General features: G+C 37.4%; 1 protein-coding gene across 4 annotated transcripts in view; it reads right to left on the bottom strand.

Annotated features, from left to right (window-relative positions):
• Positions 1-15,566, bottom strand: part of dspa (desmoplakin a) — a 128,802-nt gene that overhangs the window by 36,059 nt on the left and 77,177 nt on the right. For all 4 annotated transcript variants that reach the window (XM_051929074.1, XM_028803961.2, XM_028803962.2 and 1 more), the window contains exons 12-14: positions 11,819-11,973; positions 3,231-3,357; positions 411-651 (exon numbers count right to left, since the gene is read on the bottom strand). In XM_051929074.1, coding sequence (XP_051785034.1) covers positions 411-651; positions 3,231-3,357; positions 11,819-11,973 — 523 coding nt within the window. The remainder of the gene's footprint in view (positions 1-410; positions 652-3,230; positions 3,358-11,818; positions 11,974-15,566) is intronic.

Below are 15,566 nucleotides of genomic sequence, written 5' to 3'. Positions count from 1 at the left end.
TCATGTTTCATCACAAAAACAATATAATCTTAAGTGTAAATGTTGCACTTAACCTTATAAACTGTCATCGAGTAAATTTTATATATTCAGTATCTGTCACCATAATTGCTGTAAGAGTTAGCCAGTTTAAGGACCACTCAGCAATTAACAAATTGATTGAGAAGTGTATACATTATGAAGTATTTAACATGCTTCTTTAGTTAAGAGGGGTTTTGAGAAATTACACTTTTGGGAAATGAACCCCTGTATGGCACTTTCCTTTTGTTGAAATATTACAGCTCCACAAACATATTCTGAAAGACTCAAGCTTTACAAAATAAATGTTATGAATGGAGTAATACAAATCCAGTGCTTTTTTGATTATTAAACGAGTACAACAGACACCTTTAGTCATGCAGCAACTTTCTTACCATTGCCATAAATATCATTAGCATTGTTTGAAACCACTATATTTTCCTCTTTTCTTTCTTGTGGTAAATTTACTATCAATTCATCATAGTGTTCACGAACAACATTGTATTCTGCTTGAATTTTCTTTTTATCCTCTTCTCCAATTATTTCTGACCCTTTACTGTTCTTCAAGAATTCTTGATAGTGTATCTCTAAGTTCTTGATAATCCTTCTATAATCTTCAGGTCGCATTGTCTTCAGCTGAAACAGGAACAACAAGACTTTATTATATTCCGTCAGATAATAAACAGAATATACAATTTAGCCTAGTAATTTTCAAAACTCAGTTTGTTATTGAAAAATTTACGTATGTAATGTAAAGTCAGTAATCCATGTGGCAGAATAGCACAGGAATATCAAAATGCAATCAACTAAAAAATGTAGAACAAGATGCATGGTTATTACTTTCTATTGTATTACATGCTCATCCTTTTTCTTTTGCAACATTTAGTCCATTTTTTTAATTCTTCCTTTACATAAATAACAAGTGTTTTGCTTATAAATGTATTAGCAACTTCCCTTAATATTTTAAGCTTTTACATTTAATGTCATCACTAGCAGTTTCTTTTTCCATATGAAGAATTTCTAATTTGCTTACGAGTTCCTTCCTGAAGCTGTTTGTAATGAGGCATAATATATTTATAAATCCACTTTATGCAATTTGTTTGTGTAACACATTCTTTTCTTTTGGCCTCACATCAGTAGCATTTTTTCATGTATTTATTTAATTAAATTTTATTTGGGAGACAAAAAATAGAGCTATGCTGCGATCTTACTCAGAACATGTGGAATGTCCAAAACTCTGGTTATAGCTCGACATTTTTGGTCAGAAATCAATATGTAAGATTTTGTCTAAATGCAATAATATATAAAATTTCAACTAAAAATGACCTCTAAAATAGAAGTATTATTACAATAGTAAATAGCAGAAACATGTTACTAACATGAAACTGAAATAAAAAAAAGTAATGTCAGAGACCATACTGATATTGGTATCACTGAAATCACACCACACCCTTAAACTTTCCAATACACAGCAAATGACTAGAGTACAGTGGCACTGAGTCTATACTTTCCACATTAATGTTACAAAATCATTATTGTTGTTATTGTGATAAGCTAAACTACAATAATTATTATGGGTGTCCTTTACTTTTGTGCAATCTTGTCACCTGGCCTTGCAGTGTTTAATTTACATAATGTAATTTAGAAAGTGAACAATTTTAGAAATTGTAAAAAAGGATTTGTGGACCTTAGGGTAAATTATTTTTAGCTGTAGAGATCATTTAAAATCAATAGTGAAAGCTAGTTAAATATTAATTTAATCTATTTATACCAAAAGCTGAAAGACTGGTCTAGGTGATAGTTTTATCTTTTCCATGATAATTTAATTAATTTCTGACTATTTTATAATGTAATGCAACACTTCTTAAAAATCAACAATCCTAAATGGCATTGACATAACACCATCTAAGAGTCTATTTTCTGAACTGAGATGCAAATAAGGGTCACATTAAACCAGACCCTATTTTGGCAATATGATACACAAGGCAATTTAGAATTGGCAATTAGCAAAATGTAGATATGTTGGGGATATGGAAGAAGAAAAATTATCTAACAGGTTATCATGCACTCTCCACACAGATATTAGGCACTAACCACTACATTACCATCATCACTTGAGGAAAAAAAAGAGTATTTCTAGGCATGCTTAAATTAGAGCAAAAGTAAAATTAAACTGGTCCTCGTTAGTTTTCTTTTATAGTCTATACCAGTGGTTCCCAAGTTCGATCCTGGGGATCTACTGTGGCTGCAGGTTTTTGTTCCAACCAACTTCACAATTGTTGATAATTATCGATAACAACTGATCTAATTTAATAAGCTGGTCTTTTTACTCTTCTCATTATTCTGCATTCAGAAAAACACAACCAGTATGGTTTTTACATTTATAAGACATTTAGAAATATTTCTATTTTTTTTCTAAAGCTATAAATGCTTAACTCTTTTTTGCTGTTTTCCTGTTATTTTCCCCTTTTCCTGTGTAGTTTGCTCCCTTCATTTAACCCTAATAGTGACAATTAGCAACCAGCACAGCAGACACCCGGGATGATGAAAGCAGCAACAACTTCAGTGTCAGACTCGCTAATTAGTAAATAATCGATTAAATAACCAGAACACCTGGAAAAGCAGAATGAAAATTAGGTTGAAAATACTGTTAACTACTTGAAAAAAAACCTACATATTCCCCATATAGCTACAACTTCCCCATATAACTGCTTATTACATTTTAATTAAAATCAACCAAACTTAGTTTGTATTTTTTACATTGACTCTAAAACACAGAAACTGGGAAATAATGACTCACTTAATTAGGCTAACAGTTCAATGAAAAACGGAAATTGGTTGAAACAAAAACCTGGAGCCACAGTGGGTCTCCAGGAGAGAGTTTGAGAACCACTGGTCTATACTATTGTGCCATAACTCTAGCATGAAACAAGACTATGGTTTGAATATGAGATAATAAGTACTCCAAAAACACAGCACAAGGACTTTAAATTATGACGTTAAAATTAATATTACACATTTGTAAAATGATAAAATGAACTTATTATTATCACTCTAATTAACGTATTTTCTGCACTAGTGTGGACACCTAATATCCACAATATATACAGTATATATATATATAATGTTTCTGTTGATGTAATTCCACAACAATATTTCACTAACATAGAGTAAGGATAACAATAATAATTAATATAAAATTGAAATAAAGATACCGTGTTGATTGTTAGGGAATTGATGGTTGTAATATCCGCCATCAAGTAGTGCCAAGACTCTATACTCTTGAGGTTGATAAACAGCTGATTCCAGATGGTCAAAATTGCTTCGTAGTATTGCTCAATTCTGGGAGAAAAATATCAGTCACGTGTACAATAAGCAAATTAGTGAATTATTCAATAAAGTCAGTAGTTTATTGTTTCCTAATTCTTATTATCACTATGAACCTATAATGTTTCAGGAGTTAAAAGGTTACTTTTGCTCAATTAACTCTACCTCTAATGCTACTTTTAATCTTACAGTGTATAGTAGTATAATGTAAAATGTAAAGGCCCATTAAAAATAATACAGGATGAGCCAAAAAGAAGTACCACGTTTCCAATGTTTTTTTCTACAAAAACACTACAAGATAAAAGCTAATTTCATTACAACACAAGAAAGAGTATACAAAATAGATTTTTTTCACTGTGTTTTAAACACAATATCTTCATGGTGGTGGCCATCATTAATGATACACTCTTCGAGACGATTTCTGAATGCTCGCATGACTTGTTCTGTCATTTCAAGGGGAATAGCAGCAATTTCATGGCGAATAGTATCCTTGAGGGCTTTAAGGTTTTGAGGTTGGTGTGTGTATACCTTTGACTTGAAGTAGCCCCACAAAATCGCATGGAGTGAGATCAGGCGAACATGAAGGCCACCTGACATTGCCGCGCAGGGAGATCAGCTTCTCCGGAAATATCTCTTGCAAACCTTGCATGGATCTCCGCGCCGTATGAGCGGTTGCTCCATCCTGTTGAAACCAGGCATCCACCACATCCATTTCTTCCAGCTGGAGCCTCAAAAACGTCTCTCGTTCTGAAGTGACGGTGACTGTTGCTCCCCCATCCTCAAAAAAAGTAAGGGCCTACAATGCTAAATTTTGTAACAGCACACCAAACTGTAACACGCTCAATGTGCAGCAGTCTCTGATTAAGTTTACGTGGGTTGGTTTCAGCCCAATAGCAAAGGTTATTCTTATTTACGCAACCATTCAAATGGAAATGTGCCTCTGCACATGACAATAGCATCTCGATGAACAGTTTGCAGAATGTTCACGCACAACTGAGTGAGTTCCTGCACTACCATAATTTTCTTTGGATGTCAATTAAGGTCCTCATGTAAAATCCTCTTCAAAGACATGTTGGAAATGCCTTAGGCAGAAGCATGTTTGCGTGCTGAATGTCTAGGAGACTGGAAAATTGATGCCCTTACAGCTTGGATGTTTTCAGGCGTTCACACAGTGTGAGGACGTCCTGGAAATTTTCTGTTCAATGTAGCCGTCTGTCTAAATTTAGCAACCCACTGAAGAATTGTTTTCTGATTTGGGACATCACCATTATGAGGAATGCTGAAGTGCGTTTGGAGGGCACGTTGCATAGTGATGATGGATTTGTTGGTTTTGAAGAACGCTTCGACAGCGAAAGCATGGTGCGCACCAGACCAAGGTATGTTGCCAACTGAAAACTACAAGGGATCGCCTATCAAAGGACTCCCCACCCCAACCCACTCAGCTGCTTCTACCTCGCACAATGACCTTGAGAAATGTGGTACCTCATTTTGGCTCACCCTGTATAATAGCATAAAATAGAAAAATAACTTTTTTTTTTTTCCTTTTCAGCAGTCAAAAACGGAATGCTTTGCTTTTCTGGAGCTGAAACATATACTCAGGTATCTGCACATATTATATTACCTTTTGCAGTGGATTAATGGGTTATAGAGTGCAGATTGATGGGCAAAAATTGCAAATTTATCCATTTAAAATTTTAACAACACAATAAACTGTGTAGAAAGTGAATTGGTCTAAATACTTTCTGGGTCCATTGTATCCAGGGCAAGATCCAACTGTGAGTGATGTTATAGGCGATAGGCAAAAGGAATGTCCTATACTTACACCATTTTGGCAAAAATACATCTCTTAAACAGACTTTGATTTAAAATAACTCCTAACAAATTAACAGTGATATTTGGAGTAGTACCAAAAGAGATAAAAGTGTGCTTTAAAACATTGGTTGTATCCTATGTGCATGACAACTTATTTTGATTAAGTAAAAGAATTCCAACCCATCACCTATAATTCAGTGGGAAAGTCGTGTTTTATATTATCTCAAGTTGGAAAAAATGAAAATCTCTCTTCAAGCATGTTTTGAAGTGTTTTTAGAACCTGCATGCAGGATCTGTGCTTAAAGGATAAGTTTATTTTTCAAGTCAATGTTATTTCTTCACAATTATGGAATATAATTGAATTTAATTGAATAAATTAATTTGCCACAAAAAACTGTGTTCTAAAGTGAAGCATTTTAAAATAAATTTTAAAAATACTTTGTTCTTGCATCTTACAATGGATTGAATGAAATATTGTGTCAATGCGTGATAGAAAAAGCCTTAAAACGTAACCAAATATGTACATTTTTCAAGCCAAAAAATGTCATGGAGTATTCAACCATCTTTTGAGATTTTAAGAAATAAAGGTTGTTGTGAGATTCAGCCATTTTAAAAAGAGACCAGCTATGAGCCTCACATCTTTCCCAACTTGCCCGTTCATCTTATTCTGCAGTACCTTTGCTCTCTCTGCTCTGTAGACAATTAGGCAATAATAACAGGAAAAAATCACACTTATAATCACATATATTCTTTCACTAGAAGAAGGATATGCCTGCTCCAGCTGGATTGATGTGCCTAAGTGAGAGAATATTAACCCCATGTAGCAGGCAACAAAGTGACAAGAACTGAACAGACAATTTAGGCATACATCCAGTGGTTTTGCAGGAGAGAGGGTATCAGTGTGTACTGCCCCACGTCAAACCCTGTGTACATCCATATATACAACCATCTATCTTCCTAAGCACCTTATCTAAAGCAGGGTTACAGTTCAGATGTGTAGAGCCTATCCAAGCAAACATCAGACACAAGCCAGGAACAATTCCCGGAAAGGGTGCCAGTTCATTGTAGAGCAAACATACAAATACACAAACACAGAAACAAACAAAAACAAACTATAGGGCCAATTTAGCAATGCTGATTTACTTAGGTTTAATAATGTTAAAGTTTACTAAGTTCAGTACTGATGTTTGAACATAGGCAGAGTGGGCTGTCATTCCTGCCTTGCAGTGCCAGGTTCAGCATTAAGTCTACATGTATTTACAGACTGACTGGGATCAATGTCATTGATTTTACTCACTCAAAAATATTGTGTTCTTTTCTTTTATAATCATATTGTCAGCAAGAGTGACTCATCGCATTAAAAGAAAAATGATTGTTTGTGGTGCTTCAATCTGATCTACACTTGCTCGTACACACACTATTTTGAGTGTTTTTTTTTTAATCATGCTTGTGAAAGATATGAAATGGCAAAAGTAGCTTGGCTCTTTAAAAAAATCAAAGGCTTTTATTAATAATACAATGCAATGTAATTATTTCAGTTCAGATTTATTGTTATGTGTACAAAGTACACAAAAAAACAAAACTGCTACTTACTCCTTTCACTACACTGCTACCCAGCATACATCACACTCCATAGGCTATGTAAAATAAAACAGAACGTAATGGGCTGAAAAGGAGGGGTTCAGCATTGCCTTTTCATAACTTCATGGCCACTGCAAGCACACAAACAAACAAGAAACATATCCGTACCTTGAGAAAATGGAAGCAAGAATATGTAATGGAATGATTATCTCTACCTTCCTTCCATTATCACAAGGATGCCTCATAAACGCAGAAGGCATCTCTCTATTATAAAAGAAAATCTTGAGACGAGACGAGACTATTGCCAAGAGATTTTTTCAAGTTGGTAGAGGGGGTCCGGCCCTCCGAAGGGTTATCAACAGAAGAAATGAGTACACGGACAATCCTAGCACTGAGAAACGATGAAGTCAAACGAATTAACGTGAAAACTGTCGATTGGTTACACGGCAAATTGGTTAAATGCATATCAATAGACTATGCTGAAACAGTTGGTGGTGATGGTGCGGAAGATGAAAACATCAACTTACAATATTCCATAGAATATCTACAACTGTTAACACTGTCCGGTCTTCCACTGGCTGAATTACTGTTGGGTAATTCTGTGGGCTATGCAATAGGAAAAGATTAGCTGTATTCAAAATTGGTTGAACAATTCTAACATGTAAAATTTGAACAGGCGACAAGAAAGGTAATGTAGTATATCTTCCGCGGATAATATTAGACACAAAAGGAGATCTTGATATGCCATTTATATTAAAATGTTCACAGTTTCCCGTTAGAAGAACTTTTGCTTTGACAATTAACAAATCACAGGGACAAACATTAGAAAAAGTCAGTTTATTTATTAGAGAGAAAAAAACGATATTTACTCACTAGCAGTTATACGTTGCATTGTCACGATGTAAGTCCAAACACGGAATCAAAATTCCATGTGATATTAACAAAATGTTAATTCCAAATATAGTTTTTACTGAAGTTTTACAGTAAAAGTGTAAGTTTAAAAAGTATTTGTGTATTAATTTCAAAGCCAAACAGAACGAAAATGTATAACGCAATGAATACCTCTAATGCAGGGGTGGGCAAAGTCATTCCTGGAGGGCCGCAGGTTTTTGTTCCAACCCAGTTGCATAATAAGCACTTATTGCTCTAGAAACACTTCTGCTTCATTTTAGTTATCTCCCTCAATAAGATTTTGAACCCTTATTGCTTAATTAATTCTTAAACAGCTGCATTCTCTGTTTTTAATTGCTCCTTATTAGCAATAAGATGCAAATGACAAAAGAAACCAGCAGTTATCCATTTTGCTTGTTACCCTTTTACACCTGTGTGTATTTATCGTGCACTATTTGGTTTAATTAAATACTTGGAAAGAAAGAGAAGAGAAAAAAGTGAAGGATTGAGAATATCCCATCCGTTTTACACTTCAAAGTATTTGGATGATATCCTTAGAATGGACAAAAAATCTAGGATATGAGAATGACTTGACATAGCAGAGTTAAAGCACTAACAAGCCATGAAATGTAATTATTGGCAAGGATTGTTTTCTAATTAAGCAACTGGGTTGGAACAAATACCCGCGGTCACTGTGGCCCTCCAGGAATGACTTTGCCCACCCCTGCTCTAATGCAACATGAAACATAATTTTCTTTTAATTTATTATGTTTTACGATTTTTTACTATGGTTAATTACTCGCTATAATGTAAAATAGTTCTATTATCCACATGTAACAATTCACATGAAAATAACAATCTGCTGCGGTGGGCTGGCATCCTGCCCAAGGTTTGTTTCCTGCCTTGCGCCCTGTGTTGGCTGGGATTGGCTCCAGCAGACCCCCGTGATCCTGTAGTTAGGATATAGCGGGTTGGATAATGGATGGATGGATGAATGAATAACAATGTTTAAATTGTACATCCGCTTCCCCATTCGCAAGCAGCAGAGCCGCAAAACGGTTAGCGTGTAGCACCTGCCCCCTAGTTTTTTCTAAAATCAAAATCTTTGGCACTTCAAAATGGATACAGTATATACAAATTTAAGAACAAGTCATGCCATTTGCAGAAATTCTGAGATTATTCTTCATATATGGAGTGTACAGATAAAGGGGATGAGACAGAGTATAGGAGTCAGGTAAAGAAGTTTGTTTCTTGGTGTAAAGAGATAATAATGGGCAGAGCAGGCTCCTTCTCCTTAAGGGACTGCATTCCTTTAATTTGGGAAGTGACATCCTTTGCGTTTTCTGTAACTTTAAAGAAGTCATTAGGCAGCCTTTTGCTGTTATGCACCCAAAATCTGGAAAATGTTACCAAAAGAAATTTGCCAGGCTAGTTGTGTGGATCATTTTAAACATTTGCTAAAAAATATTATTTTAATCTGGCTTTTTAGTAGCTACATTACAGTTGTATTTCCTTACAGACTATATGGGCATAGAATTATCATATTCTTTAGGGATCCGCAATTGATACTAATCGGTACTAATCTCTACTGTTCTCGGCTGTTTTTTCCAGTGTTTCTTCTGTGGTGGTGATCTGCGCCACTACCACCTGACCAAGGCAACATAAAGCACCCTGTTTTGATGGTTTGAAGGTGGGTGTATCAGATTTTACAAGACCAACATCATCAATTACTATCATGTGAATCCTGAAAACAAAGAGAACTACCGTATATACCCGCGTTTTAAGTTCTCCCGTTGATAAGTCAGGCTTGATTTTACCGTATAATTTCTGTTTTTTTTATAATATCGGTCGTATAAGTCAAATGTGGAAAATTCACACTATTGGTCCAAGATTTTATGATATATTAACGCCCCCCTAAGAGAGTAACCACGGAGCACACTGCCTTTTTTTCTATGTATTGTGCCTACATGACCACACAGTAATATCTGAACTATTCCAAAGCGATGTTTGCACTGTTTAGTATTTTTTGTATCTCACACCCCATACACCTTTATCGTAACAACATCCCTTATCTACGATGGAGCGTTTGATCAGAAAAATATATGAAGCTGGTTTTAAATTAAAAGTCTTTGAAGTGGCAAAAGAAATTGGCAACTGTACTGCTGCAACAAAATTCGATGTATCTGAGAAACTGGTGCGAGATTGGAGGAAGCAAGAAGATGTAAAAAATAAAAAAAATTTAAGTGTCGTATTTTTGAATGGGCGTATAAGTTGGGGTCTGATTTTATGAATGATTTTTCGGGTTTCAAGGCCCAACTTATACGCAAATATATACAGTAATTTGCATTTATGTTAGGCAAAATGCCAAGTGGGGGCTAGGCAGTCTTTTTGGCCTTGGAATCCCTGCAGATTTTTTTTCTGTCCTCCTGGCCATCTTACCTTACCTTTTGCCTTTGTTAATTATTATTTAATATTGTTAATCTTATTTGCTTTTCATTTCAGATAATTTTCTTTTTGTCATCTTGTAAAGCACTTTCAGCTGTATTGCCTGTATTAAAAATGTGCTATATAAATAAATGTTGTTCTTGTAGATGTGTGATGACCAGTGCAATTTTTTCCATTGTGGTCTACTGGGCTGGTAACATTGCTTCAAGAGAGGTTCATCGAATCAACAAGCTAATTAAAAGGACAAGCTCACTTATAGGATATACTTTAGAACCCCTGGAGGTAGTAGCAAAAGACAGAATTAAAATAAAACTGAGTACCACTATGAACAATGCTGCACATCCTGTCTCTGACACACTAACACTGAGTTCTTTCTGCCAACGAATTATTCTGCAGAAGTGTGTCATGAAAAGCTACTGGAGTTCCGTTATACTAAAAGCAATATGTCTGCATAATGCTTCACTATGACTATGACAGCCAAGTCAGAACTTTTCTTTCTTTTTAATTTTCTTGCTTTATAGTCATTCTAGTGAGTGTTCAGACCAAAGTGTATGTTTGTATATTATTTATAACTAACTATTTATGTATTTATTTTAAGAGGTCTGTGGCGGGCGGCCGGGTCCCATGCCTGGCCGGGATGCCCCTTCTACATATGTTCCGGGGGAGCAACCATGGGCGTCTCGCTACCTCCCCCGGGACGCTTGGTGGCAGTATCCCTGGCTGACGACGGTGCCTCAGTTTCCTGCAGGGTTCCAAGGTGTGATGGAGTTCTCCACAACCCTGTGGGGATCTGGGATGTCCGCCAGGGGGTGCTGCATGGATCCAGGAGCCTTTATGGACACCTATACAGTCCCGCCTGGAAGTGCAATTAGACACAGGTGATCAAGCACCTGGAGCCCTTCCAGGTGGGCTATAAAAAGGGTCAGCATCTACCACTCAACGGCCAGAATCGGGAGGAAGAGGACAAGGTTGCCTGGGAGGAGTGGTGGTGCCAAGGTGGAGAGTTGTGTGTTTTGCATTTAATTGCTTTGGGACTGTGTTGTGGCTGGGGGGTTCACGGGGAAGACGTGCCCTCCAGCTGAACAAAAATAAAAATCTTGTTTGGATTTTACACATAGTTCTGAGTGAGTCTGTTCTGGGTCAGGCGCTATATAGCGCCTTATTACAGGTCCTGTAAAAAACAAACAAAAAAAAAATTTCCCCCTGGGAAATAAACCTCTGTCTCTATTTATCTGGAAAGTTTTAAGGCTTTTTCTATCACTTATGATAGCATGGTTCCTTATATTATAAATGTACAAAAAAACACTTCACATTAATATATTCCATGAATGTGTGAAGAAGTTACATTGACTTGAAAAATACCAAATTTACCCTTTAAACTTTTTATCTGATTTGCTGTTGTACTCTATGTAAAGAGTAATTTTAGATGGGACACTGCACCTGTTTGTTGAGTGGGGTTGATTGCTGCTTTTCATGGAGTGTCTTTGGAACATACTATTTCACTTGATGTGTGGTTTTCTTGACCGAGTTGTACTTTGCTATTATGTTTGTTACTTTAAAAAATCTGCATTGAATTAACTGTATTTAAAAGAATTTCCTATAAAAATTTTCATTGAAGAAGGCTTTAAATAACTCTTGTGCATGCACACGACCAATGAGGTTAGCCCTATAAATGCTTCTCAAGTTTTACCAAGGTTGTATTAATTGTTTATATCAAACATTATTCAGAAAGCAAAGGACTTCTTACTTGGAAGCTATGTTAATACTCAGAGGATTGGGAGGAGGAATAATAAGGCAAACAGAAGGAACTTCCATTTCCAGTCCACCTGGGCCTGTTACTTTCCACTTGCTGCGTTGAGAGTTATCTTGTAGAATAGAATCATTGTCTTTGTTGATTGTTTTCTGGAAGACAAAGTACGGAACAATGATTTACCAAAAAGCAAAAAAATTAAAAATGCAACTTACCACACATTAGTATTACAATATACTATGGCTTTTTACATAATGTTAAAAGTTTTACTTACATCATGACATGCTACTTTTAACTGCCTGTACAGAAGCTTGTAAAAAATAAAGAATCATTTACTTGGGAACAAATCATAATGATTCAATAGCAAATAATCAGTTGAAGGAGAAGTGAAGACACTAATAATGCATGCTTCATACAGAAATGTATACTTAAACATTTAAATTTATAATTGCTTATAATGTCAAACAAAAGTATATGTATATATACATATTAATAAATTATGTATACAGTATATATTCATATTCTATATACAAATTTGCCATTTGCATCTTAAGAAAAGAAAGCACATATCCAAACCAAAAGTTAAACTCACATATATAACAAACTCTTAAAATGCTACTGGTTCAGCTGAAAGTAATGTTAACGTTGCTAATGTAGCAAAATTATATACATAACCCAGCCATAGGGGATGCACAAACCAGTGTGTTTATTCATGCTAATCCCAAGCCCGGATGAATGGGGAGGGTTACGTCAGGAAGGGCATCTGGTGTAAAATTTTGCCAGATCAACATGCGGACAACAATACAGATTTCCATACCAGATTGCTCAGGTCTAGGGTTAGCCAACAGGGTGCTTGTAGAAATTGGGCTACTGTTGGCCGACGAAGGAGAAGGGGGTGGTGGGGGGGCTTTGGGGGACATGTCCAGAGGAAAGAGGAGAGGAAGGTAAAGACAGTGAAACTGACGGTAGGAACTTTCATTGTTGGCAGTATGACTGGTAAGGGGAGAGACAGTTAGCCGATACAATGGAGAAAAGGAAGGTTGATATATTGTGCGTGCAGGAGACTAAATGGAAGGGAAGTAAAGCCAGGTGGATCAGAGGTGGATTCAAATTGTTCTATCATGGTGTGGATAGGCGGAGAAATCAGGTAGGGGTTATTCTGAAGGAACAGTATGTCAAGAGTGGTTTGAAAGTGAAAAGAGTGTCAAACACAGTAATGATTATGAAGCTGGAAATTGGAGGTGTGATGATGAATGTTGTTAGTACATATGCCCTGCAAGTTGGGTGTGCAATGAATAAGAAAGAAGATTTCTGGCGTGAGTTGGATGAAGTGATTGACAGTGTACCCAAGGGACAGAAAGTGGTGATTGAATCAGATTTCAATGAACATGTTGGTGAAGGGAACAGAGGAGACGAGGAGGTGATGGGTAGGTATGGTGTCAAGGACAGGAATGAAGAAGGTTGAGGTTAGGGAGGAGGTAAGACAGGGATTGGATGGCAGTGAAGAGTTACCAGACAGCTGGGCAACTACAGCAGAAGTAGTAATGGTGACAGCTAGGAGGGTGCTTGACATGACATCTGGACAGAGGAAGGAGGAAAAGGAAACCTGGTGGTGGAATGGGGAAGTACAGAAGAGTATACAGAGGAAGAGGGTGGCGAAGAAGAAGTGGGATAGTCACAGAGATGCAGAAAGTAGACAAGAGTATAAGAAGATAAGGCACAAGGTGAAGAGAGAGGTGGCAAAGGCTAAAGAAAAGGCGTATGATGAGTTGTATGAGAGGTTGGACACTGAGGAGGGAGAAAAGGAACAGTATCGATTGGCTAGACAGAGGGACTGAGCTAGAAAAGAAGTGCAGCAAGTTAGGGTCATAAAGTATAAAGATGGAAACATCCCCACAAGCAAGGAGGGTGTGTTGAGAGGATGGAAAGAGTACTTTGTGTGGCTGATGAGTGAAGAGAATGAGACAGAGAGAGAGAGAGAAGGTTTGATGATGTGGAGATAGTGAATCAGGAAGTGCAATGGGTTAGCAAGGAGGAAGTAAAGACAGTCCACATGACATATCTGTGGAAGCATGGAGCTGTTTAGGAGAGATGGCAGTATAGTTATTACCCAAATTGTTTAATGAAATCTTGGAAAGTGAGAGGATGCCTGAGGAGTGGAGAAGAAGTGTACTGGTGCCAATTTTTAAGAATAAGGGGGATGTGCAGAGCTATAGTAACTACAGGGGGATAAAATTGATTAGCCACAGCTTGAAGTTATGGGAAAGAGTAGTGGAAGCTAGGTTAAGGGAGGTGATGATTAGTGAGCAGCAGTATGGTTTCATGCCAATAAAGAGCACCACAGATGCAATGTTTGCTCTGAGGGTGTTGATGGAGAAGTTTAGAGAAGGCCAAAAGGAGTTGCATTGTGTCTTTGTGGACGTGGAGAAAGCATATGACACGATGCTTTGGGAGGAGCTGTGGTATTGTATGAGGAAGTCGGGAGTGGCAGAGAAGTATGTAAGAGTTGTACAGGATATGTACAAGAGAAGTGTGACAGTGGTGAGATCTGTAGTAGGAGTGATGGATGCATTCAAAGTGGAGGTGGGATTATATCAGGGGTTGGCTCTGAGCCCTTTCTTATTTGCAATGGTGATGGACAAGTTGACAGATGAGATTAGACAGAAGTCCCCTTGGACTATGATGTTTTCTGGTGACATTATGATCTGTAGTGAGAGTAGGGTGCAGTTTGAGGAGACCCTGGAGAGGTGGAGATATACTCTAGAGAGAAGAGGAATGAAGGTCAGTAGGAACAGACAGAATACATGTGTGTGAATGAGAGGAAGGTCAGTGGAATGGTGAGGATGCAGGGAGTAGAGCTGGTGAAGGTGGATGAGTTTAAATACTTGGGATCAACAGTACAGAGTAACGGGGATTGTGGAAGAGAGGTGAAAAAAGAGTGCAGGCAGGCTGGAATCTGTGGAGAAGAGTATTAGGATTAATTTGTGACAGACAATTATCAGCAAGAGTGAAACAGAAGGTCTACAGGACGGTAGTGAGACCAGCTTTGTTATATGGGTTGGAGGCGGTGGCAGTGACCAGAAAACAGGAGACAGAGCTGGAGGTGGCAGAGTTAAAGATACTAAAATTTGCATTGGGTGTGACAAAGATGAACAGGATTAGAAATTAGTACATTAGAGGGTCGGCTCAGGTTGGATGGTTGGGAAACAAAGTCAGAGAGGCGAGATTGCGTTGGTTTGGACATGTACAGAGGAGAGATGCTGGAAATATTGAGAAAAGGATGCCAAGAATAGAGCTGCCAGGCAAAAGGAAAAGAGGAAGATCTAAGCGAAGGTTTATGGTTGTGGTGAGAGAAGACATGCAGGTGATGGGTATGACAGACCAAGAATTATAGGATAGGAAGATATGGAACAAGATGATCCGCTGTGGCAACCCCTAACAAGAGCAGCCGAAAGAAGAAGAAGAAGAAGCAAAATTATATACATCATGGTAACACAACAAAGTAGGGCTGCTGATTAACACTAGAATTACCAGAGTCTACGAAAAAACTCGTAGATCCGGCCCACCTTAAATCGCTTCTTAATCCGTTCACACCTCTCTGCCAGCGTCTTTTGTCCTCTAAATGTGCTGATAAAAGACAAGCTGCCAGCAGCCGGCTATTCCATCCCCTCTCCGACTTAGAACGTGAATGCACTTTTCCCAGCTCATGCCTTGATTGATTGTCTGGGAGTGAACTGGAGTTTTA

Source organism: Erpetoichthys calabaricus, chromosome 6 (genome assembly GCF_900747795.2).
Source record: "Erpetoichthys calabaricus chromosome 6, fErpCal1.3, whole genome shotgun sequence".
NCBI lineage: Eukaryota > Metazoa > Chordata > Cladistia > Polypteriformes > Polypteridae > Erpetoichthys > Erpetoichthys calabaricus.
This window is presented reverse-complemented; position numbering and strand designations above follow the sequence as displayed.